The sequence below is a fragment of the Sarcophilus harrisii genome, chromosome 1 (genome assembly GCF_902635505.1).
Source record: "Sarcophilus harrisii chromosome 1, mSarHar1.11, whole genome shotgun sequence".
NCBI lineage: Eukaryota > Metazoa > Chordata > Mammalia > Dasyuromorphia > Dasyuridae > Sarcophilus > Sarcophilus harrisii.
The window spans coordinates 141,785,042-141,811,947 of record NC_045426.1 but is presented as its reverse complement, the minus strand read 5'-3'; the positions used below and the strand labels follow the sequence as shown (position 1 = coordinate 141,811,947).

Below are 26,906 nucleotides of genomic sequence, written 5' to 3'. Positions count from 1 at the left end.
AGTCATATGAAAAGGTGCTCTAATTCACTACTGATCAGAGAAATGCAAATTAAGACAACTCTGAGATTCCACTACATACCCCTCAAATTGGCTAAGATGAAAGGAAAAAATAATGACGAATGTTGGAGGGGATGTGGGAAAACTGATTATCAAACTGTGCATACCCTTTGATCCAGCAGTGTTCCTACTGGGATTATATCCCAAAGAGATCTTAAAGGAGGGAAAAGGATCCACATGTGCAAAAATGTTTGTGGCAGCCCTTTTTGTAGTGGCAAGAAACTGGAAACTAAATGGATGCCTATCAAGTGGAGAAGGGCTGAATAAGTTGTGGAATATGAATGTTATAGAATATTATTGTTCTGTAAGAAACGACCAGCAGGATGATTCCAGAGAGGCCTGGAGAGACTTATATGAACTGATGCTAAGTAAAATGAGCAGAACTAGGAGATCATTATACACTGCAACAAGAAGACTATACAATGATCAATTCTAATGGACATAACTCTCTTCAACAATGACATGATTCAAACTAATTCCAATTGTTCAGTGATGAAGAAAGCCATTTACACCCAAAGAGAGGACCATTGGAGCTGAGTGTGAACCACAACACAGCATTCTCAAATTTTCTGTTTTTGTTTGCTTTTGTTTTCTTTCCCAGTTTTTTTTCTTTTTGATCCAATTTTTTTTTTGTGTGTGCAACAAGATAACTGTATAAACATGTATACATATTTTGGGTTTAACATATATTTTAACATATTTAACATGTATTACATTACCTGCCATCTGGGGAGGGGATAAGGGGAAGGAGGGGATAATCTGGAACAGAAGGCTTTGCAAGGGTCAATGTTGAAAAATCACCCATGCATACATTTTGTAAATAAAAAGCTTCAATTTTAAAAAAAAAGAATCATTCAAACAAAACCAAAAAAAAATAGACATCTTAAAATTGAGATGCTGGTGGGACATCCACCTGATTAATCAATATTAATAGTTTCTGATCAATTGTTTGATTGAAAGTATAATACAAGCAAAGAATTAAAAAAAACAGATTTAGAAGGTAACTGTGAAGTTTGGCATATAATTTAGATTTTCCACCTAAATAATAAGAAAATTCATATTGTATTAAATAATTTTAAAATGTACTACAACTCAATTAGTGAAAAAGACTTAATTTAATAGTATTCTTTATCAGAAGAAACATAACTATATAGCAAGAATATAATTCAATACCTTGGACAAGAAAGATTATGTGTGGAAAATAATCATCAAAAAATTTTTTTTTAATTTTTTTTTTTTTGGTGAGACAACTGGAGTTAAGTGACCTGCCCGAGTCACACAGGTAGTAAATGTTTCTGAGGCCTGATTTGAAGTCAGATCCTCCTGACTTCAGGTTCAGCATTCTATCTACTGTGCCATCTGGCTGCCCCTAATCATGACATTTTAAGTAAAATTAGGTCAAATTAATAATAAAATATTAATTATTAGTCTTAAGGCAAAATAATAGAAAAAGACTGACCTTAGGATAGAAAAAGATTGGCACATGCATTGATATTGCAGGAGCTAATTTCATAAGCTTATAAATACAGGAACACCCTTCTTTACAAAGAATAGCTATGGGTGTGTAACTGTCATATACTTCGTTGATGAGCTGGTTAGTTTGGGTGCACTAACTTTTTTTGAGGGTAAATAAGATTACTTGGACCATAGAGTCATGAATGGGAATATGAAGGTTGTGAGTACTGAAAAACACATTTCCTAACTATTCCTAGACAATCTCAGAAACCTAAGTTACAATATCAGTCTCCTTTTCCTCAAAAGAAAGTATCATTAACCTTTTTTTTTTTTTGCCATATTCTTTCTCTGGTCACCTTAAAATATCTAATTGAGGTTTGTGTTTTAGATCAGATTAGTAGGCTAGTGATGCCTTTAAAAAGTCTTCCCACTTAATGGTTTAAATTCCTTGAATAATGAAAAAAGCTCTTCATTCCACAACTAGGTAAAAGATATGACATTTAAATGCATAATTTGAGTAGCAATACTGCAACTGTTCATTGAGGTTCATTGAAAGTAGCTAGTCAGCTAAGGTAAAGTGGTCTCAGATATCTTCCTGTTTTGATTAAGTACAGGAGAATGGAGACAACAAAAGAACAGTGATAGAAAAAAAGATTGGAGGTGATGATGCTCATCATTAGTCTGGAAGAGAAGGAAGAGAAAAAATATAAAGAGAGGAAGATGAAGAAGATTTTTTTCCTGTTACTTTCAACTAGAGGATTACTAGAAGTCTGCTTACATTCTTGTCATGCAACTGCAAATACAGACAAGTCAATTCTTCAGGATATATAAAGTGTTCGGGTTTTTTTTTTTCCTTTAATGCAATCTGGACAGAGGAGTTTCCTTTTTTAATGGCTCCTGGTACTATCAAAGAGCACCCAAATAGATTTACCTAAATGCCCAAATGGAGATGAAATGGCTCTTGTCATCTCAGTGGAGAAAGTTAGGGAATAGGTAGAAAGGACATAAATAAGAAACATATTTGGTATGGTATTCATATATACAAATGAAATATGTTAGCAATTAATTTCCTATCTTATAAACAGGAGGAAAAAAACCCTTTCTTTGCTAAAGTGATGAATTCGGAGTGTGAACACAGTAGATATCATCAGATTTGTTTGATGGACCGTTTAGTGTTGGTAAAATGCTTTTTCTTTCTTCTTTTTGCTCTTCTTTATTATAAAGGATAGCTTATTGATAAGAGAGGGATATATTTAGAAGTAAAGCTGATACAAAAAAAACAAAACAAAAAGATATTAGTATATTTTAAGTCAAAAAGCAACAAAGAAAAAAATTTGATATTCAAATCTCATCTTCTGAAATTAAAATGATATTATTAAGATCCTAGAACAATGATAAAATATCTTTATTGACATTTAATCCAGTTATTATAATATTTTCAAGAGGAAGAAAATTCTCTCTATATATCAATTCTTTCTCAGTTATATGAAACAGATCTCTATTACCATATTATTAAGCATATAGGACGGATGAATAGGCATAAAAGCTTTTTTTGAACCAGAGTTTTAATTAGCATGTAGTCAAGATTCAAAACTGCGAAGATCAAAGAACAGAATCCCATTTACTAAACTTGGAAAAGAGTTAGGATTATAAATTTCCCTATCAGATTAGTATGATTCCCAAGGTGATTTCTTCCAGAGGACTTGTGATCTTATTCACTTCTAGAAAGAGATGGGATAGACTATGAATAAAGAGAGATAGCCCTACTAAATTTTCAGAGGAATCAGAATCTCATCGTTAATAATGATTATATCAGAACATTATGGTTAGTTATATCCTAACCATTAATATCCATCTCCATATAGGTATCTTTTCATAGCCTATTCTCTATGTCTAGAATGTACTTTCTGTTTATATCTGCCTTGAAGAATTCGTAGCTTTCTTTAAGACTTAATCAATGTGCCTCCTCCACGAGGTTACAGTAATTATAACACAGTATACTGTTGAATAACATCTTTTTCATTAATTGAAGTCTTTAAAATCTCCTACTTCCTGACATTAGATGGTGGAAAACCTAAATTATACATCAAACTTTACAATTACCTTCTAAACCTCTCTTTTTATTATTTGCTTGTATTATTTTTTAATTTACCTAACTCTCACCCAAAGAAGCTCCTACATACTTGGAGCACAGGAAGAAACTTGTGATCCACTAGAAGAAAAACCTCCTTACAACATTTTGCATAGGTACACAGGATTTAAATTTATACCATTGGTCTTTGCCACTCTCTCCAAAATTATGATTGATCATGGTATGCTGTGAGTGAAGGTGGTAAATGGGAAATACATCTAAGCCTAGTCAGAGGGAATTCTGATAAGGGAAGAGGAAAGAAGTGAGCATTAATATATCATCTACCATGTGCTAGGCACTATGCCAAGAATTTTTATAAATACTGTTCAATTTGATCCCCTTAACAACCCTGTGATGTGGGTACTGTTAACTCTAATTTACACTTGAGTAAACTGAGATAAAATATTTAAGAGACTTGATCACATAGCTAATAAATGTCTAACACACTATATATGAATACTTCCTGACTTCAGTTCTATTTATACACCACTAGCTGCCTCTGACCAGTTAGTATTCTACAAAAGGACCAAACAATACCTTTCAATATTTGATTTTCAATGGCCAGATTAAAAAAAAATCTCAAGATGTCCCTGGAACATCAACCATTAGAAGAAGAAATAGGAAACATCATAGTACATACATTATCCCTCTTTGAAGTGGCTAATCCTGTAACTATTAGAAACTTGCCATCGCAATCATTAGAAGATTCTCAATTCTGACTTAAAAAATGCAAACAGCATTAAATTGCCTTGTTATCTTAACATCAAACATCAAATGGTTCATATTTACACAAGCTTTAATATTTGCAAAACACTACATACATCATCCCATTTAATAAGTCAATATTTAAACTTTCCTGTTAATGGAATTTTTTTTTTAATTCACAAAAGAAATTATAGTGTGGTTGGTCAAAATTTATATCATACATATTTACCAAAATGAGTCAGTGAGTTAAGTAAAACAAATAAACTGTATGTATATGAATGAGGACATTTATCTGTACTTTTTAGTTGCAATAACAAAATAATTAAAATATTCTTACCAGTTCCCATTGGTATTTACAAACTGTTGCACTGCATATCCAAATTGTTCAGTTGAAGGACCATCGAATATTTTTGCTTCCAGGAGACCAATGTTGTATGCAGCACAATAATTTAAAATGACTATTAAGAGGAAGAAAAATATCTTTCTGTAATTGCAAATATGGACAGAATTTTTTGGCAGATATTTTCAAAATGTATCACTTTAAAAGTTAATTAGAAAAAATACAATTTCTTTCTCACTACCTTAAGTGAATAACCTCAAAAAGTGATCCAATTGGCCAGCAATTGCATATTCTGGTTTTTGTTTTGTTGTTTGGTAGGAGGGGCATGCCAGGCTTATGATTCATCAAGGTAGGGGAACTATCTGGTCAGGAATCTCCCTCAATCATTCAGATCAGCAATTCATCTGTAACTTAGAGTTTGCACATAGTTGCTTGGGATCATTGAAAATTAGTAATATAACTTGCTCAGGGGCACACAGTTTCTGTGTCAAAGGCAAGATCTGAACCCAAGTCTTAGGAACTTTCAGGTTGACTAGCTATCTAACCACTCCACTAAAGCTGCCCCTCAAACGTTTGCTTTTTATTATTGAACCTATGATTTATTTGCTACCAGTCTCAAAGAGCTATCTTAGCTGCCCTCCTGTATCAATTAAAAAAGGACGCAAAGAGAATTTGATATAGTAATGTGACAAACTCTAGAGGCAACCTTTTACAAGACAGAAATGAAAAGTTATCAACTAATCCAGACTCCAAAAGACTGTTGATCAAATATTTCTTTCATCCCCTGACATATATGTAATGGACTATAATATAGAATGAGATGCATATTTTTACACACAAGCAATACAATTCAAATTGGTTTTGCTTCACTGTACTTATTTGTTGAAATAAATGGCTTTTGTAGGAAAGAGAATTGGAAAAGGGAAAATAAAGTGTATAGATAATTTTGCAAAGAAGAGGAAAAGAAAAAATATCAATGAACCATTTATAAAGAAGGCAGAAGATAGGTAGAAGTTCAACAGGGAATTCAGACAAAGGAAAATTTTGATACTACCATCTTAAATATAAAATTGTGTATGTGTGTGTATATACACATGCATATATATGTGTGTTCAAATGTATGTTTTGCACGTACTTATGTGTACATTAACATATACATATGTAAATTTATTTTTATGTATATATTTATATGTAAAGACAGCTAGGTGGAACTATGAATAGGGTACCTTCCTGAAGTCAGGAAGATTCATCTTCATGAATTCAACTCTGGCTTCAAACACTAGCTTTTTTACCATAGGCAAGTCACTTAATAATGTTTGCCTCAGTTTCTCCTTTGTAAAATGAGCTGGAGAAGAAAATGGCAAACCACTCCAATATCTTTGCTAAGAAAACCACAAATGGGCTCAGGAAAAGGACATGATTGAAATTACTGTATGTATATATATATATATATATATATTATGTATGTATGTCTTCTTTTCTGGTTATTATCTATGAGAATGTTTATGTCTGTCATATATACATGTATTACATATGGATACATATGGATAATATATGTGTAATAATATATACATTCATATATAATATATGATACATGAGATAGATTCACATTTGTATACAAGTCTCCTTTTCTGGTCTTTAAATATGAAAATGTTCATGTCTGTCAAAAATTTTCTAGTTCATAATAAAAAGGAATGGAAGGGGGACTTTTGGTCCCAAGATGATGAAGTGATAAAAGAAGTCTCTGAAAACTTCCCGAATTCCCCTCCAAAGAATTAGAAAACTGCCTCTGGATGGATCTAGGAGCAAGGAAACAGCTTACCAGCATAGCAAGAAAGACCTATCTCATTTGTGAGAAGTTGAAGAGCAGCAGCTAACTTAAATAGGGACAGCAAGGTTATAAGACTGGGACAATCATCAGCAAGACTTTACCTTCTGGAAAACCCTTGACAAGTGAACAGTCTGTGAAGCACAGCAAGACCCCACCCCAGTGACCCATCCCAGCATCAATGAGAATGTGACTCCATTACTGACCAGTAGTGGAGCCCCACCCCAGGAATGGCCAATAGAAAAACCTGCCCCTGGGGCCTACCACCTGTAAGATTCTTCTACCACAGCAATCCAGCAGCAAGGCTCCACCCCAGGAGCAAGGCAGCAGCTAAACCCATACCAGATGAGGCCAATGGGAACCCTCTCCCCAAATACAAGCCAGAGGGGAAAACAAGCAGAAAAAGACATTTCGATAGCAAGCAAACAGATGATCCCTAAAGCCCAGTAAATACCAGCTGTATTAACCAGAGCACTGGGACAGTACATGACCAGAACTCAACTCTCACAAAAAAAAAAAAAAAAAAAATACCAAGTCACCAAAAAAAGGACAAAAAAAAAGAGCAAAAAACAAAAAAGAGCAATCTATAGAAAAGTGCTATGGTGATAGGGAGGATTAAGGTATAAACATAGAAGAGGACAACAGTTTTTAAATGGCTACATGTGAAACCACAAAGAAAAATGAAATTTGGTCTCAGGCCTAAAAATAATTTCTGAAAGATCTTTAAAAGAATTTTCAAAAGCAGAGAAGTAGAAAACAATGGGAAAAGAAATGAGAGTAATGTAAGAGAATCATGAAAAAAAGAGTCAATAGCATGGCAAAGGATCCAAAAATTTGCTGAGGAAAATAACTCCTTAGAAAGTAGAATTTGATCTAATGGGAAAGGAAGCTCGTGGAAGAAAATAATTCCTGAAAAATCTGAATTGAACAAATGTTAAAAGTTAAAAAAAATTTTAAAGAAAGAAAATATGATTTTTTTTCCATTGGAAAAACAACTAACCCAGGTGACCTGAAAGCCATGATCAATAACAACAGCAGCAGCAACAAAAAAAAGCCTGGACTTCAATTCATATTTTTAAATTGTATTTGTTCACAAACTTGGGTTAATGGATAAGAAAGAAAACTAAGTCATCTGTACATAATGAAGCATCAGGATGAGACTACAGTAAGTTCAACTCAATATTTTTTTTTGAAGCAATTGAAATGAAAAGGGACTGAGAAATGATTAGGAAGAGAGGAAGTATAACTAGCATTTTCTAGAAGTTGTAATGGGCTAAGTTTAAAAAAAACGGATAATAATAGACCCAACTGATTGCCTTGTAAATCCTTAATACCAGTCTATTTGTGGTTAAATGTAAGTGAATAGCTATAAAGATCTTTTTGCAAAGATCAACAAACCACGATTTGTGTGTGTATGTGTAAACTGTTTCTTAAATATAACAAGGCTCCTGTGAATTTCCATAAAACTTGCAATGTCCAGAGTACAGACTTTGGTTTTTTAATAACAAAAACAGTAGTATTTAATTCTCTTGATTAGAACACTAGCCTATTTCCATCTTGAATTTCAAAAAGTGAGTTTCTTAGATAGCTAAACAGAAAGTGATTGTTACAAATTTTTTCCCTCCATTCTTAACTAGGTGCTCAAGGTACTTAAATTACTTCCAATTTAGAGGACACTTAGCTTCTCTGAGAGGTATTAGACAGGTCAAGCTGCCAGCTTTGATGGTTTTAGAAAATTTAGTGGTTTTAATTTTCTCTATAGAAATCCATATTACATTGAAATCAAATTTTGAATTACTCAAAAGGGAAAACACCTTAGCACTAGGGTTTCAAAAAAGGAAAGATTTTGCTGGTTTCATTTAACTATTTAAATTTCATGAAATACAAAATAAAGGGAATGGGGGGAAAACCCCGTATACTCCCTACCTATAAAAATATAAAAACATGAATTTTCCCACACTGGATTGTTCCAATGTCTGTGTCCATTTGTGTTTGTGTGAAGGCATAGGAAGTCTCATATCCATTTTACACTAAAGGAACTGAGGATACTGATTATTATTGTTTGTCTTTAATTCTTGAAGAGGACCATGACATCAGGGAGGGGATGCCATGATATGCAAGTGAACTGCATTTAGGTGAGAGTGGGCCATTGAAGGTGTCACCTGCCTCACTTTCCCCTCCAGAGCCATCTGGGTCCACTGGCCATATATAGGTCAGAATGACTAAAGATGGCCTGATGCAGTGGGAGACCTTGGCCTTTTAAAGCTAAGGTCTTCAACAGGTTTCAGTTTGGCTGAGGTATTCTCCATTCAGTGATTATGGCTGGGTAGCAATAGCAGCAAAGAATTTCCTCTTTTTCCTAGCCAAAAAAAATCTAAATAAATAAATATGGGAGAGGAAGAACCTCAGGATTTCTGACCAAAGCAAAAATGAATACTATTTATATTCAATCTGAGTCGACCAGGACCCAAACAATGACCAAATGGTGCTTGGTCTGGGACCTATAGGTGGCCAATCAATGAGAATCAGAATGATTATGATTTAAGACATGTCCTTAACAAAGAAATCTAGCCAGTATACCCCAAGATATCTTGGGAGGGTTCAGAGGTTCAAAAGAAGGTAGGGAAAAAGTTTCTAAGAGCATGTGTAAGTAAGGGTACAATACTCTGGGAGAGGGAAAAGGAGGGGAAAGAAGAAAAGGAAAGAGAAAAAAAGAAAGGAAAGAAAGGAGGGAGGATATTGATAATGTGTCCTTCAAAGGTTAAAATATTTTAATGTTACTTCTGATAATCAATAAGTATTTCATAAATACATACTCTATGCTAGGCACTAGGAATATAAACACAAGGCTATTATAATCCTACCTCTAAAGGAACATGCTTTCCATAATAATCCCAATTTTGGCTATGATTGAAAAAATTATGATTGAAATTTTGGCTGATTTTAACAACAATCTAATTCAGTCCCACAAGTATTTATTAAGTGCCTACTATATTTCAGGCACTATTGTAAAGGCTAGGAATAAAATAACCTCTTCCACCCCTAACAAAAAAATAATTTCTGCTCTTATGGAACCTGAAGTTTACTAAGCAAATTAAATATTTCCCTCTAATCCCAAAATTGTCAAGAATATTAGATCCCCAATTGATAAATCTTCATGGGATATGAACAGTGGTTTTCAGAAGAAGAAATCCAAGTCATCAAAGATGTGAAAAAATGCTCTATATTGCTAATAAAGAGAGAAATGCTAATTAAAACAACTCTAAGGCAATACAAATTAAAACGATTCTTAAATATTTCCAGATTGGCTAATATGACAGAAAAGGAAATGGTTGAAAAAGAGAAGTGGAAAAACTGTAATACTAATGAACTGTTTGTAAAGTTGTGAGCTGATCCAACCATTTTGGAGATAATTTGGAACTATTCCAAAAGGATTATACAAGTCCTTTTGGAGTATACTATACTTTGCATACCCTTTGATCCAGTAATACCATTACTAGCTCTATATCCCAAAGAAATTTTAAAAAGATATAGGGGAAGAACCTATTTGTACAAAAATATTTATAACAGTTCTTTCTGTGGTAGATAAGAATTAGAAACTGAGAATAAGATTGCTTACTATTTCAGGGAGGGAGGAGAAGGGGGAAGGAAAAAGGGATATAATTTGGAGTTCAGAACTTTAAAAAAATGTTAAAATAGTTTTAACATGTAATTGGGGAAAATTAAATATTAAAAAACAACTCTGAGGTACCACCTTCCACCCATCAGATTGGCTAAGATGACAAAAAAGGTAGAGGCAAATGCTTGAGAAGCAATGGGAAAATAAGTACACAAATGCATTGTTAGTGGAGTTGTAAACTAGTCCAACCATTCTAGAAAGCAATACAAAGTGCTATGACCTAAAAGCTATTAAACTATGCATACACACTTTTATTCAACAATACTACTACTAAATCTTCACTGTGCCAAGAAAATACACAGACTAAATAGACATGGTCTCTACCTTTTTAGGGACTATAATTTCGTCAGAGCAGAGTACAAAGCAGAATGTGAAAGCCAAGGTAAATGCCCAAGAAAAGAAAACTTCCTTTCTAAAACAGATAACAATTTTATCTGGACCTAGAAGAACAAGTACGAATTTCATAGGTTGTGCTATCATTTTAGACAGAAGGAATAGTATGAGCAAATTATTATGGTGAGAATAGAGATCAAAAAAAAAAAAAAAGAAAAGGATCCATCCACACAAAAATAGTTATAGCAACTCTATCTTTGGTAGCAAAGAACTGGAAAGTACATGGATCCTTATCAATTGAAGAATGGCTAAATAAATTATGAGATAGAAAACTATTGTGTTATAAGAAATGATGAAGGGGATGATTTCAGAAAAAAACTTTGATAGACTTGTATGCACTGATCTAAAGTAAAATGAGAAAAACAAGAACAATTTATATAATAATTATAATGTTAAAAAGATAACAAAGTTTGAAAGATTCTATAACTGATTAGCACAGTAATCTACACAACTCCAAAGAACTCATGATGTCCTGTACCCCTAAGAATGCTGTTTGCCGTAGTTCTGTGTTCTGTGCTTGGATGCTTTTTAGAAGATGTCAATGTTGGAAATTCTTAAATAAAATTGATTAAATAAAAAAAAAAACAATTAGGGTTAAGTGACTTGCCCAGAGTTATGCTATATATTTCCAGATGAAACAGAGATAAACTCAGAATATAAATTAAAAGATATTTCTTTCTTTTTCTTTTTTTTGGGGGGACATGACTGATTGGGAATTTGTTTTGCATAAATTCCTCAAAGATGAATGACCCTTCCCCCCTGGATTTTGGGAGGGGGTTGGGCATTTTCAATGGGTAGGGAGATGGAGAAGGGAAGAATTCAGAACTGACAATAAAAATTTAATTTAAAAATAATATTAGGGGACAGAGCCAAGATAGCGGAGTCCAGAAACGACATTTTGTGCCCTCCTCTGACCTTTTCTCAAAACAACAATAGATTAAGCCTTAAAACTAGTTATTGAGTCACAGAACCCCACATATTTGGAGTACAACACAGCAACAGAAAAAGATAACTTGGAAGAACTTCAGAACAGGTCTGTTTCAAACAGGCAGGGGGACAGTCTGCTGAGCCCAGTCCACAGCACAGGTAGCTTAGGGCAAAGAGGTGGAGCAGAGAGTCAGAGCATTGCAGCTTCCACCACTTGGGAATCTTCTATGACCTTCTTAGGCTATTCTGTCCTGATTGCAAGTGGGTGATATAGCAGATTTGCTACAAAACGCAAATTGTAAACTACTGAACACGGAAAGAACATGGGGCCTGGCCCTGACTGTAATTACCCAGCACTTGAAGTCAATCAGCAGAACTGCCCCACTGTAAACTAAAGCAGCTGTCACTCCTTTGCATTAAGACACTTAAAAATGAGCAAAAAAACAAAAAGAAGTCTTACCAAAGTAAGCTTTATGGAGAGAGAGAGAAGTTTCTAAAGGAAAATCAACTCCAGATGAAGTCCCAAAGGGAGATATGAGTTGATCCCCATTTCACATAACTTTCTTAGAAGATTTCATAAAGGATCTTAAAAGAGAGAAGAAAAATTGGAAAAAAGGAAATGAGATTTTTAAAAGAAGGGATGAGGAAAGCATATGACTCCCCACAAAACAAATTTGATGAAATGGGAAAAGCATTATAATTCCTTACAAAATAGATGTGAAAAAGATACAAATTTGTTGAAAAACAAAATTTGTGAAATGGGAAAAAAAAATGCAATGAACAAAACAATTCAATTGGCCAAATACAAAAAGAGAGAAAAAAGGTAACTAAAAAAAATAAACTAAAAAATAAGAATTGAATAAATGAACATGAATGACTCAATAAGACTTCAAGAATCAGTCAAACAAAACCCCAAAAAAGAAAAAATAGAAGAAAATATGAAATACCTCCTAGGAAAAACAAATGACCTGGAAAATAGATGTAGGAGAGACAATCTAAGGAATACTGAATTTCCTTAAAGTCATGATGAAAAAAAGAACCTAGACATTATCTTACAGGACATTATAAAGGAAAACTGCCCTTATATCTTAGAATCAGAAGGTAAAATACCCACTGAAATAATTCACTGATCACCTCCTGAGACTCCAAAATTAAAAAAAAATTTAAAAAATATTAGCCAGATTAGTAAACCTTATGTGTACTTATAGGACTTGAAGAGAAAAGAAGATACTTGATATTAATATTAGTATAAATGTTAAACTACCTAGTATTAGACCTTAGATAGCAACCAATGTTCTGAATTTATAGAAGTCTTAGAATGTTGGAGCAATAAGGGGCCTTAAGGATCATTTGTTCCAGTCTCCTTATATTATAAATGAAGAAATGAAGGCATCAAGAACTTTAAAAATCAGACTGCTGGGCAAGGGCACAAAGGATAATCCTCACTTAGGCAAATGTTTTTGTTTTTGTTTTTACCATTTTTAAATGGTAAAAATCTTTAAATCATTATCGACAATAACTTATGACTATATTAGGCCCCACAAAAATATCTCCAAACAAGCCTTTTCTCTCTCCTTTCTCCCAAGGCCCCAAATTCCCATAATTGACCTGGATTTTTTAAAGTACTCATCCACTTTGATTTGCAATGTTTATAAAATTTTTAAATTTTCTCTTAAAAATCAGAAATATAAAACAACTGCTATGCTTACAAATCAAACACACAACTCACAACACTCCCAAGGTCCCTGAACTATATAAATTGAAAATGGGAATTAACAAAATAAATAAAAGTACAATGACATGTAGATAGTTTTATTAAATGATTTTCTAAATCAAAATGTGGCTTGCAGAGATCCTTATGTATTGTTCAGTGGCTACCATTTTTATTTAATTTCAATGTCACTGTCGCAGAGGATAGTGCTGCTGGTACTGAGGTGAAGATGAAACTATAGCTAGAATCAATCAATCTAAAGGAAGCTGGGGTTGGCTTCAGGTAGCCCCAAAAGAATCTGTTTAATGCAGGCTTTGTGAGAGCTGGGCCTCCCTTACCATCAGTTGTTCTTTTCCCACAGCAGGTCTCAGTAGAAAAAAACATAGAATGGTCACATATTTGTCAATGCCTGATTGGTTGAAATATCCTGTTCCAGCACTTAGGTCTGGACTGAAAAGCAAAACTTAAAAGCCATTACCTCCAATAAGTTTTTCCCAGAACAGAATCTTCTGTAATTGATAATGATTTTTTTCCTCCTCAGTCAGCCCAAAGAACTCTCTTAACACTTTCCTATACACTTATGTTATCAGACAACTTCACAATCCATTTTTTTTTATTTCTAGGTATGAGAAAGCAGCTGTGCTAAGAGAATACATTGACAAATAAACATGGTCACTACCTTCTTGGGAACTACAATTTAGTGAGGGCATAGTACAAAGCAGAATGTGAAGGCAAAGTAAGTGCTCAGGAAAGTGAAACTTCCTTCCTAAAACAGGTGACAAAGTTAATTGGGCCTCGAAGAATAGGTAGGAATTTCATAGGTGGAGCTATCGTTTAGACAGAAGGAATAGTATGAACAAACCATTATGCTGGGAAAAGTACAATTTCTGTCCTAAGAATGGCATTGAACACATCTGGAGAATGATGAGTAGTACAGTTCAGCCGAAACATAGGATACTTAGGAAATAGTGGGAGATAAGGCCAAAAAACTAAGTTGATAATAAGCTAAGGAATCTTAAAAATATCAAACTCTACCATGCTGACAACAAAAGTTCAAAATGCCCACAATAATTGTTTCTTAAATCCATTTATTATAACAAGTGTTTCCTAAAAATAAATGATTTTATTTCCTCAATGATTCTCAACAGTGAGCTGCCATTTGGCAGCTTCATACAGTCTCCAAACAGCTGAAGGAGACAGTGAAATATGGCAGAAGGAATTTTGGACAGGGATTCAAAGCTCAACTCTTACTGGAAGAAATACAAAAAACACCATCTCATGGATTCACTTTTTATTTTTCCACTTTTCTTTCTTTGCTTTCTAAATTCCTTCTACATGAAAAAAAGAAATCCTGCTCTCTCAAAATAGCATTTGTGCAGTTACCTAGTAATTTGCATGTACCACTCTGCTGATCAATCTTTTAAACAATATATTTCTCACAGTAAATTCATAGAAGCTGGAAAAAATAACTGGAAATAAACTGACTTGATATTTTTTCCATAAGATCTCAGGTTTTCCAGAGAAATCTTCTATTAAGTTTAAATGGAAGTTTTTTTTTCCCAAGCATTTTCAGGTCCCACTGATCTTCCTCTTCTCTGATCTCAAATAATTCTCATTGTTAACCACTCTCATTTTGCCACTATACTATTGACATATACTACTTCGTGGATTTATCTTATTTTTCCAATTATTTGTCTTCCTCTTATGCCCTAATCAAGCTTAGCACAGGACTAGTTTAAAATAGGAGCTTAATACATGATTTTTAAAATTAATGAGGGAATGAATAGGATGGATGGATGCATGGATGGATGGACGGACAGACAGGCAAATGGACAAATGATTATTATGATTAGGTGAAGGTAGAAGTTTCCAGAAACCCAGGATAATATTTTGAAATTATTCAGGAACTAGTTTTTAAAAAGCTGGACCTACTCTATTATTAAGGGGAGCTCCTCGATATTCATAGTTTCTTTCAGTCAATTAGTTAACAAGTATTTATTGGTACAAAAGTAGTAACTCCTCTCTCAGTTACTTAATAAAAGGCATTTAGTGTTCAAATGTGAAGTGAGGAGAATCTGAACCAGAGAAATGGCCATGTGAATTGGAGAGAAGCGGCTATATCTGAGAGATGATGTGAAGGTAGAAATACCAAGATTTAGCCACAAAGTGGACATGTGTAAGGAGTGCAAAAGAGGAGTCAAAGATAGCCTCAATGTTGAGGGCATTAGCAATTGAGAGGATGGTAGTGTCCTCAATAAAAAATAGTGTTTGCATTCCTGGGCATCTTTCTATGCAATGCTGCTAAATCCAGCATCTCTGTGAAAGTTAAATGAGATATTAAGTAGTAAGTTGTTGGTCAAAATTATTGTTGAAATAATGCTTATCCTGAAACATACTTTCTCCATACAGACCCACTTCTCCCATTGGTGAATGCCTTTTAAGGTCTCCACTTTGGGGCAAGACCCAGGCCAAAAATAGTTCATTCCTCTCCCATTTGTTCTTTTTATTCTCTCTAATCTTGGCCATCATTCCCCTGCCTCTACTTTCTGCATTATGTCCCATTCTTAGCTCTCTTTTTATGTTTTCTGTGGTGTTCTCTTCTTTTGTATAATATGATGGTTCTCTGGGAGCAGGTTTCTCAGGGAGGTTTCTGGAGGCAGCCTTAGGTTCAATTCCAAGTAATAATCACCTCAAATACAGCCAGCTGATAAAATCCTTTATTGTTTCTTCCAAAATAGCCCAGTTAGTTTTCTCAGAGGCCTATCTCCCTCCTTGATTCCAAGAGCTCTTGCAGCTTGTCTGGCAGCTTCAGCCTCCAGCTCTCTCTGAATCTCTAGTTCTGAATCTTTTGACTGAATTCTGGTTCTCAATCTCCCCAACTGACTCCTCCACTGACTCAGCTCATTTTATGCTCTTTTAGAGGTGTAAACTCAAAGGTTGACTCCTCCTCTGAGAGTGGGATTATGGGAGGTGTAAACTTTGTGAATCTCATACTGAATACTGACTTGTCAATCTCCCAAACTTGTGAACTAATGTGTGAGCTAATGTGTGAACTCTCAAAGTTGTAAACACAAACACTGTTTCTATCAATTCTATTGAGTTAACACCTTGTTTCAAGTTCTGGCTCATAAGAGTTTTCTTTCCCCATTAGAATGCAAACTCCTTGAGAGTAGAAACTATCTTTCTTTTTTCTCGTATTTGCATCCCCAGCTCATAGCATAGCATCCAGAATACAGTTTATTAACGCCCAAACATTTAATAAAAGCCCATTGCCTTGCATTTTCTTGTTCATAGTATTTTTTTTTGTAATGGAAAAGAATTGGAAATATAGATTACCACTGACTGGTGAATGGTTAAATGAATTATGGCACAAGAATATAATGTTACTTAACTGTCAAAAACAATGAATATGATGAATACAGAAAAGCATATATATACATATATATATATATATATATGAATTGATAAAAATGAAGCAAGCAAACCAAGAAAACAATATACATAAAGACTATAATAATGTAAATGGAAAAAATATTGTTGTTGTTTGGTTGTTTCAATCATGTTCAACTATTTGTGATTCTGGGGTTTTATTGGCAAAACTACTAAAGTAGTTTACCATTTCCTTCTCCGGCTCATTTTGAAAATGAGGGAACTAAAACAGAGTTAAGTGACTTACCCAGGGCTATATAACAATTAAGTGTCTCAGGCCAAATTTGAACTCAGAAAGAGAAGTCTCCCTGACTTATGGTCTGGCACTCTATCCACTTGGTTTACTTAGTTCTATACTCAAGGTTTTTTTTAAAGAAACCTTCAGAACTTTTCAGTTCTCTTCTCCTTGGTAGAACATGGAGCCTTCAACAGATGGCTGTTACTTACATGGGCCAACCTAGGACACCATAAAGCTAGCTTTCTTCCAATTCCATCACCAACAATTATTAAGATCAAGTGTACTTAAGAAAAATTCTTATTCCTTATTTTATCTTATTTCCTAATTCATTAATGAATAAATGTTAATAAGTAAATTTTTCTTTTGATGTTTCTGAGTAGAAAATCTTTAGTTGAATTTTAGTGTTTTCAGTCCTTTACATTCTACTGATCCTTGTCAAAGGTCATTCCTATGCCATAATTCATTTATCTTTGAAAGATTTAACTGACATCACTGAAATTGTATGTCTGAAATACTAGCAGTCCATCTGTACCTAAAGATATATATACACTTTGGGGTTAGTCATATAGCAAGTGCAAAGGATAGCCAATAGATACATTGTGAGCTCCATGTGTACCCTGACCAGGAGGGAATGAATACAAGAAAGGTTGATACCTTGGATGGACCCCCTATGGCAAACTTAAGAGAAAACAAGAATGATAAAGGATGGGCCGGTATGGATGAGTTCATATGCATCCATAACTAAAGGAAATACCCATATCATGGAAAAGGCAAATCCATGGAGTATTGAAGAAGTAATATACCTAGCTATGTGAAGCATACTGTGCTTTCAAACATTTCTATTGACATCATAAAATGCAAATGAAATCATAGGAGGTCTTCTGGTAGATGCAAATCCAATCATATAAAATGTGAAATGGTTAACCTCATTTTTTCTCCTATTATTGATCTAAATAACTTGTTTTTAGAAGACTGAGTATATTGCATATTTCTGTTATAACGAAGATAAGTAATTTCCTTTAACCTCATGAAACTGTCTTTGCCTATGAACAATTTTATAAATCTGTTGGTCATGCTAAGTCAGTTATTACTGTATTTCATAAATGCTTACCAGTATTTAAAAGACTTAAACTATTTCTTCCAATAAGTCAATTTATTCAGTTCATTTTAGGGGCATTTTACCTTTAACATCTTCACAGGCCCATAAGGAGATAATAAAATGCAAATCAAATTCCTATTGACTTGTCCAATCCCCAGCTATGCGAGAAAGCAATGACTGTGCAATCAGCTAGGAAAAAACAACTCTATTTGAGACCATCAAAGTCATCCTTTGCCAGGAATGTTAGATACAAGAATGACAAAGTAAGTGGGACCCCCCAAGAAGATTTGTAAACAGGAAACAGCATCAGTCATCTGCTGACTCTGATAGTAAAGAAAGGAGAACCTCAAACCATTTGAAGAAACCAAAATTTCTTCAAACAGACGCTTGTCTTTTTATAATACTATAATATATGTATAATGATGTGGAAAGTGGCACAGGTCATATCAAGACCTTTAGAACCCATTCATAACCACAGGAAGTATTATTTTCAACATCATTGTCTTCAAGCTCAAAGACCAAAGACATAGCTAAAAAAGGTTAGAAAAAATATATAGTTACAAATGACATATACTTAAAGCAGTTACTAGATGCTATTAAATTCTATGATATATATCTTTTCAGTTATTATGCTTTTTTAAAAGTTCAAAATGAGAAGCACAAGAATGGAAGTGGGATTTAACTGTGACAAAAATGTGAGTTCTCTATTGATGAAAGCAAAATAATTGGATCTCACCTATGTATCAAAAAATTTTAAGGTGACTGAATAAATTATGAGATATTAAAAATTATATATATATATATATATACATATATACATGATAATATGGAAAGATTTATATGAAGGGATACAGAACACATCAGAACCAGGAGTATATGTATGTATGTATGTATGTATGTATGTATATATATAGAGAGAGAGGGGGGGGGAGGGGGGAGGGAGAGAGGGAGAGGGAACGGAGGAGGGAGGAGGAGGAGAAGGAGGAGAAAAGGTGATGAGGAAAAAAAAAGAATCATAGGGGTTATAATCAAATCTGCAAGTGAAGCCAGAATCACAAGTGTTTTCTTTGTATATTTGTTGTCTTTTGTTGTCTATCAATACATCTGATTCTGCCTTATTGGAAACTAAGAATTCTGTATGGGATGTTGCTTCCTATAATATTTCTTTATATATATTTGGTTGTTTTGTTGACAATAAACATTTATAAAAATTTCTTTTTTGCTTCCAAAATAATTCCTATACTTTTTTTCTCATGTGAAGTGGTATATTCCTTTTTACACAACCAATTAATCAATGAGTATTTATTAAGCCTACTGTGTGCTATCACCCATCAACAAATGCTGTATGACAAGGTACTTAAACTTGTAGAGACCATTACTTTTCTCAACCAGTTATCATTCTGATCAGTAAATAGCATTGCATGTCATCATGTGAGGATCTACTTAATGAACAGTAAGTACATACATGCTCTGTTTCAGTAGATACTTAACAGTAGAAAATGACTGAACCAGCTATTTCAATGGCATAGAGGACTCCCAAAAAAGAAAACTTCTCTACCAATGCAGAGCAGCACTCTACTACTAATATTCTTTTCTATTCTTAGTTAAGAGTTCTTAACTTTTTTTGGACATGGACAACTTTTGAAGTCTGATAAAGCTTATACACTAATGTTTTCAAGTTGGCAAAACAAAATGTATAGGATACAAAATAAACTAATTAAATTGAAATAACTAAAAAATGTTTTTAAAGTTCATATACCTTAAGTTAAAAACCATTATCCTAGAAAGACTTACAGACTTACAGCAATGAGGTTAATTAACTTTTCAAGGGCCACCTAGCTAATGGTGAGAACCAGAATGCAGATATTCTTGGATTTAAATCCAACTCCAAGTTAATCCAGTAAGCACTTATTCTTGCACCTTCCATGTACCAGTTACAATGTTAAATTCTGTGGATACAAGTAACAATTCTTCCAATCTCTCTCAGGTATTTAGTGAATATTCAACACAGTAAATCACAACAAGTAAAAATCAACTCAACAAAGCAGAATTTCCTTGACAACATTTATTCCATAGGTATTCTGTTTTAGGTACTATCTGAGAATCTATCAAGAGTTACAAAGAACAATATATATTTTTTACTGTCTTCTGGAAGTTCATAAGCAAAATTATATATAAGACAAGACAGATACTGGTGACAATGATAAGGGAATCATGGCTGTGAATAGTCATCTTTCAGCAAATATTTATTGACTGAAATCTAAGTAGAAATGGAAGGTATAACTAACCACAGTTGGAGATTTGGATTAGAGGAGTAGATGGGGGATTACAGGTAACTGAATGGTCTTTTAGATACTCTAATTTCCTTCAAAGTTTATATTAAATGTTATCTTCAAATGTTAGATAAGGTTGATCTTGCTAGCTGCTATTTCTCCACTCTCTCAACAACTTACATTTATGCATTTGTATTTATACATTACATATCTTACAAAGGATATATATATGTATATATATACACATATATATTTATGTTTATCTATACATACATGCAGAAATCTTTTGGCTGGAAAAATAAAAGGACTACAGAAGTCCTTCAATAGTGGCACCTAAGTTGGACTTCAAAGGAAAAATTAGAACTCAACCAACAAATCAACAATTTTGCACCTATCCAGTACTAGATACTAAGATAGGCTCTAGAGATACATAGATATAAGAGAAAGTCTTTGCCCTAAGGAAACTTACATTCTATTGGAAGAGAACTGTAGATAAATGCACATATGCATATTATATATGTGTGTATATATATATATATATATATATATACACACACACATATCACATATACTTACACAATACACATTCATAGACACATACATTTATAATATATATATACAAAGATCTGTTGACATTGTGCACAAAAAAAAAGATCAAAGATAGAGTGTCGTATGTGCAGGAAAAAAAGGAGTCAATGTAATTGAATCATAGTTGGTATTAAGGAACTCATAGTTAATAAAATTCAAAAAGTAGGCTGAAATTAGGTTTTAATGGATTAATCTATATTCTAAATAGGCATTTTTCTTTAACCCCAAACAATAGAGAGATTGAAGCGTGCTGAGTAGTAAAGTGACTTGGTGAGACCCATGTACTTTGACAAATATATGAAAAATGGTGTCAATCACCAAAAAAAAAAAAAAAAAAAAAAAAAAGAAAAGAAAAGAAAAGAAAAGAAAAAGAAAAAGAAAAGAAAAGAAAAGAAAGAAGAAAAATAAAGGGAGAGGGGAAAGAGTGCTTATATACAAACCAAAACATTCATAGCAGAATTTAAAATATGTGCTCATATAAAAGGCAAAGCTAAATACACTGTGGCACAGGAGTGTATGGTAATAGTAGTGTGGACATTACAATGAACATGATGGCTACTGAAAAGCATGACAAGACTTAAATGAACTGATATAAGGTAACATAAGCAGAACTGAAAAAACAATATACACCATCTCTATGATAATGAAAAGAGAAAGAGCAATCCCCAAATAACTAAAAATATTTGTTACAAAATTACAAAAAATAAACTTGACCCCAAAGAAATAATGAGAAGACACTTATCCCTGCCAAAGTGAGAGGTATACAAGAATGAAACAATGCATACAATAACTGATTTTTATCAATATATTGGATGGCTTGCTATTTAACTTTCTTGTTCTTTTTTAATCTTTGTTATAAAATACAGTTGTATTATGGAGCAAAGGGATAAATTTAGGTGATATGAAAACAGAAGATTTTAATTAAATATTTTTCAAAAGAATCCAGGGAAAAGAAGAGAGCATGAACTAGAGTGGTGTCCCACTGAATAGAAAGAAGGGAATGAATGTAAGAGAAATTATAGAAATAATATTGACAAGATTTGGCAACTCATTGGATATGAATGGTGAGAAAGAGTGAATTCAAGAATCTCCTTACATCCAGGGAAATGGGGGAGATAGTAGTAGAGAATAAACAAGGTCAGAAGAGAAATGTGTTTCCAGGGAAAGGTAATGAACTACATTTGAGGTAAAAGATTGCTATGGGAAATGCAGCTTGAAATGATCAAGGCAGAGTTATTACTGTGGAATTAAATCTCAGGAGAAAAATTTGGAAAAGATATGTAGATTTGGGAGTCGTACATGTACAAATGATAATGGAACCAAAGAGAGTTGATGTACTTACCAAAAGAGTATATAGAAAGAAGCAATCCCAGAAAATAGTCTTGAAGAATACCCTCCAATTAGAGGTAGAATATAGATTATTACCAAGCAGAGAAGACTAGGAAGGAATGGGTATACTAGTAGGAAAAGAACAAAAAGAAATCAATGCTACAAATAAATGAGTGGAAAAAGCAGTTAAGCATTTTATTATGTTTATTATATTATACAGAGAAGAGATTGCATATGGGAAGAGATAATGTTCAACAAACGATAAAAGTTGTGGAGACACAACGATAGATGAAAATTGAGAAAAAGCCGTGAGATTTTCCAATGAAAAAAACTTCAAAAATTTTGCATGGAATAGTTTTGTTTGAAGGGAAACCAGATTACAAAGGGTTGAAAAGAGAACAAGAGAAGAAAAAGTAGAAGTCATGATGGCTTTCCTCTGCTATGGATCCTAGTCAGGAATTTGTCTGCAAGAGGGAAATGAGATTATAGCATCATAGCTTGAGGGGATGTTATGTTATGTTGGTTGGTTGGCCGGTTATTTTGCAGGACAGAAGGGATATGGACAAATTTGTAAGCTACAGAAAATAGGAAAGGAAATAATAATTAGATAGAAACCAAAGACAGGAAAAGGTGAATGTTTGTAGGAGTAAACTTCTGGAAGAAAGAGAAAGGGATGAGATCAAAGTTACATTTAAAGGTGTTACCCTTGAGAGTTTTGATCAGAGTTTATAGTAAATAGTCTAAATTCTATCAGAAATTATGAAGAGAAATCCTCAATTGAGGAATGAGGGAAGAGATGATGATTGAAATTTCAGTGAGGGAGAGAAGGGAGGAAGAAGAGTTGAAAGAGCCTATTTGGAGATTGCAATACAATATCAGTTATGGAGAAGTAAAAGGACTGCTTGCTGAAGTGAATAGCAATTTAGATTAAACAGCATAAATCTCTAGTGATTTCTTCCAGCTTCATTCATCAGCTTGTGAGTGATTAAAAAAAAACACTTCCCTCACAAAAATCAAAGATCAGAAAATAACATGTGATAATACAAAGAATACAGGAAATGATCAAAAATCAGAGAGTGAAGTTTGATTGAAAATAAATACATGACAAAGAAATAAGCTAAATTGTCCCTATTCTTTTACCCAGAGAATCCACTGACAGACATATATTCCAGAGAGATCAATGACACAAAGAAAAATACATATACATAAAATACTGGGTAGTACACAATTTTCACAGTAACAAAAAGAAAGTAGATACCCATCAATTGGAGATCAGCTAAAGCAACTATGGGACACGAAAGTATGAAAATACTGAAATAAGAAATGGCCAACATGATAAATGGAAAGACATACAAACTAATGTAAAATGCAGACAGAAAAGGAAGATGCACAATGACTATAGCAATATAAATAATCATTACTTAAGGATGCAAAATTATACTAACTAAACTTGGTCAAAACAAAGAGGTATGAGAAGACATCTCCTTCCCATTCTTTTTCAGAAGTAGGGACCCATAAGTGTGGAATACTCTCTACAACTTCAAAGTGTTTTGGATATATTGATTAGTTTTGCTAATTATTTTTCTTGTTCTTTTTTTATTGTAATGACTCTCCCAGGGAAATCAGGAGAAGAATATAGTGGGAAATGTAAGTGAGCTCAATTTCAATAAAAGCAATAAAAATCTATTCTTTTAAAAAATAAATTGAATGAATGACTTTAGTGTACAGTAAAACTAATAAACTAGGTTAAAGATAAACTAAAGGTGGCCTAAAGCATCAGGCAAAAAAAAATGCATTTTAACATATAAGCAATAGGTTTTGGTGGATTATTTTGGTTAACTATGCAAAGGATGAATAGGAAAGAAAAGAGGCCAGAGGCAGGCAGATTGATTGCAAAAGATGATGAATAGTGAAGGAAAAGAGAGATCCAAGGGGTAGAATCAATAGGGACATAATGACCAAGAGAAAAGGAAGATTCAACAATAAATGAAGTTTTAAATTTGGGTAACTGACAGAATGGAGGCACCACCCTTCAACAGATGGAAATCAAGAGGGAAAGCAGCTTTTTTTTTTCTATTTTTGGAAGGGTTGAAAGGTAAGAAATGATAAATTCAGTTTGGGGCATGTTATGTTTGAGTTACCAGGACAGCCAGGCAGATATTCAATAGGCTGTTGGGGATTTATAACCAGAGCTGAGAGAAGTCAGAATTGCCAATAAAGTTTTGGCTATCATCTACATATAAGTGATAACTTAGAGTCACTGGAGTGGATAAAGTCAGTAATCATAAATCACCAGAAGCACTTTGAAGTCACCTGGAGAAACCCTGAAAAAATAAGCAGAAATATGCCTGGCAATGGAGTTAGATTGAACATACTTGGAGATAAGGAACTTCAAGGTAAAGTCAGTTTTCTGGGACAAGAATGCTTTTAAATATAGCAACTGAATAGAACTGTTACAACTCTCTCAAAATCTTTCTTCCTTTGGCAGTAGCTCAGAAATCTGTCATTTTTGATATTTGTACTATTACTTGAATAATTATAAAAAGCATTTAATCAATAGGGTCTCTACTATCATAAGGAGCTAAGACAGCTTCTGATGAACCTGAAAAAAAAATTAGATGAACAAACCACTGTTGTATTAAATACAGATTAACCTAAGCAATAATTTTCCATTTTTTTTAGGGGAAGGGGAAGGCAAAAATAGGTTGTCTAGATCTATGATTTCATGAGTTTAGGTAATTCTTTTTGTGGAACATCTAAGTATCCATGCACTCTAAACTACAACTTCAGGATCTTGAAATATATCTCTAATTTGCTTCCCTCTCCTATTCATCCTTCACACAACTGACAAAATAATCTCAATCCAAAACTTTCGTGACTTCCTACTGCCCATATGTTAAAATATATTTTGCCTGATGCTTTATGTTCCCCATAGTTATTTTCAACCTCGCTTATCAGTGTTATTCTATGCTATTTTCATTCACTCAGTTGCTTTTTTAAAGAAAAGAGACTGTTTTGTTTTTGTACACTCAGCACCTAGCACAGTGCCAGCAGAGAATAGTTGCTTAATGAACGCCTATTTATTGATTAGAGAGTTAAATGAGGCTTCTCCATTATCACCCAACTAGTATGTATCTAACTCAGGACTTTCTAATTCAGAGACTGTAATATTCTAGCTGGTTCACCATGCTCTCTCTCCCTCAACTCCCAAATAAAACCATAATAATAAAACAAAAAGAATATATATTCAAGAATTATAGTCTGCCATCTTTCAATTTGCGCTATTAAGATTTTATTTAGAAAGAACATTTAATTTAATAAATTCAGCTATCCACTCTTTTGATATACAGATCATAAACAAAGTTTGCTATTTTTAGTCTTTTCTGGAAAAAAAAAATCTTTGGCTGTGTGACTTCCTCTTCTGTCTCCTCCCTCTTCTCTTTCTCCCTCACCCTCAAACAAAATTCCATAGATACATATCTTAAAATGCCTATATGTTGCAGCAAGCTATTTCCATTGGGGGTTTTGCCTGGAAAAAAAACTTCAGAATACCGACTGGGAAAATCTTGACTTGAATTACTCAAAACTAAAGACTGCAAAGCTGAAATCCTACCAGATGAATACACACTAGGCTTAAAGGGAGTGTTTCAGGTTAGGACCCAAAGATAAATGGAAAATGTGTTGAAATGGTGTAGCCTGAACTGCTCTGAAATGAGTCCAGCTTGTGCTCTGTCTGCATTTCTATAAAGTAACCATGGAAATGAGATCAAGCCTGAACAAAGAAAAACAAAGGCTACCTTTAAATGAGTAACCGAAAATGACAACTGGGAGAATGTGGAGCTTCTGCCAACCAGAATGGCTTTGTTTGGGCAAAATGCAATGAAATCATTCTTCTAAAACTGACAACTGAGCCTATTTCTATTGAGATAAATAGATGATACATCACAACTTATGTATTTTCTTTTTAAAAAATTGGTCACTTAAAACTTCTAAATAAGAATTATACTTTATGTTAAAATGGAGTATAGGTGACTTACACAGTACAGGATGAATAGTGTTAGACTCAGAATCACGATGACCTGAATTCAAATCCAGCCTCTGATCCTACTAGTTATGTGATCCTAGGTAAGTCATTTAACCTCTCCTCACTTCAGTTTGCGCCTTCATATAGTACAGGGTTGTTGTGAGGATCAAGTAAAATAAGGCATGTAAGGCATTTTGCAATATTTAAAGAAATGTGTAAATAAATGCCAGCTATGATCACTATTGTTGCTGAATTGTATCATCCTTTAACTCAGGAAATATATTAATAACATGGAGAAACACCATAGTAAATACTTCTTAAAACACTGTTCCTATTTATAATACTAACACTGTTTACATCACAGGAATGTTGTGAGTAAAACTGTGTAAACTGTAAAGTCCTCTATAAACATTTAAATATGTTACTACTGCTAACAAAATGATGTAACAAATGAAAAAATACCGAGTGGGGAGAAGCATGGGTAGAGATTTTGTTGTTCGGTTGTTTTTTTTATTCTTGTCCTACATTTCATGACCCCATTTGGGATTTTTGTGGCAGAGATATTGGAATGATTTGCCCTTTCCTTCTCCAGCTCGTTTAACAGATGAGGAAATTGAGGCAAACAGGATTAAATGACTTGCCCAAGGTCACACAGTTAGTGTCTGAGGTTATATTTGAACTCAGGACTGAAACACGATAC

At 33.6% G+C, this 26,906-nt stretch overlaps 1 protein-coding gene across 1 annotated transcript in view; it reads right to left on the bottom strand.

The window, feature by feature from the left end:
* ITGA2 (integrin subunit alpha 2) overlaps nucleotides 1–26,906 on the bottom strand; it is a 144,764-nt gene that overhangs the window by 112,487 nt on the left and 5,371 nt on the right. Inside the window, exon 2 of the mRNA XM_031964909.1 lies at nucleotides 4,686–4,806. Coding sequence (XP_031820769.1) covers nucleotides 4,686–4,806 — 121 coding nt within the window. The remainder of the gene's footprint in view (nucleotides 1–4,685; nucleotides 4,807–26,906) is intronic.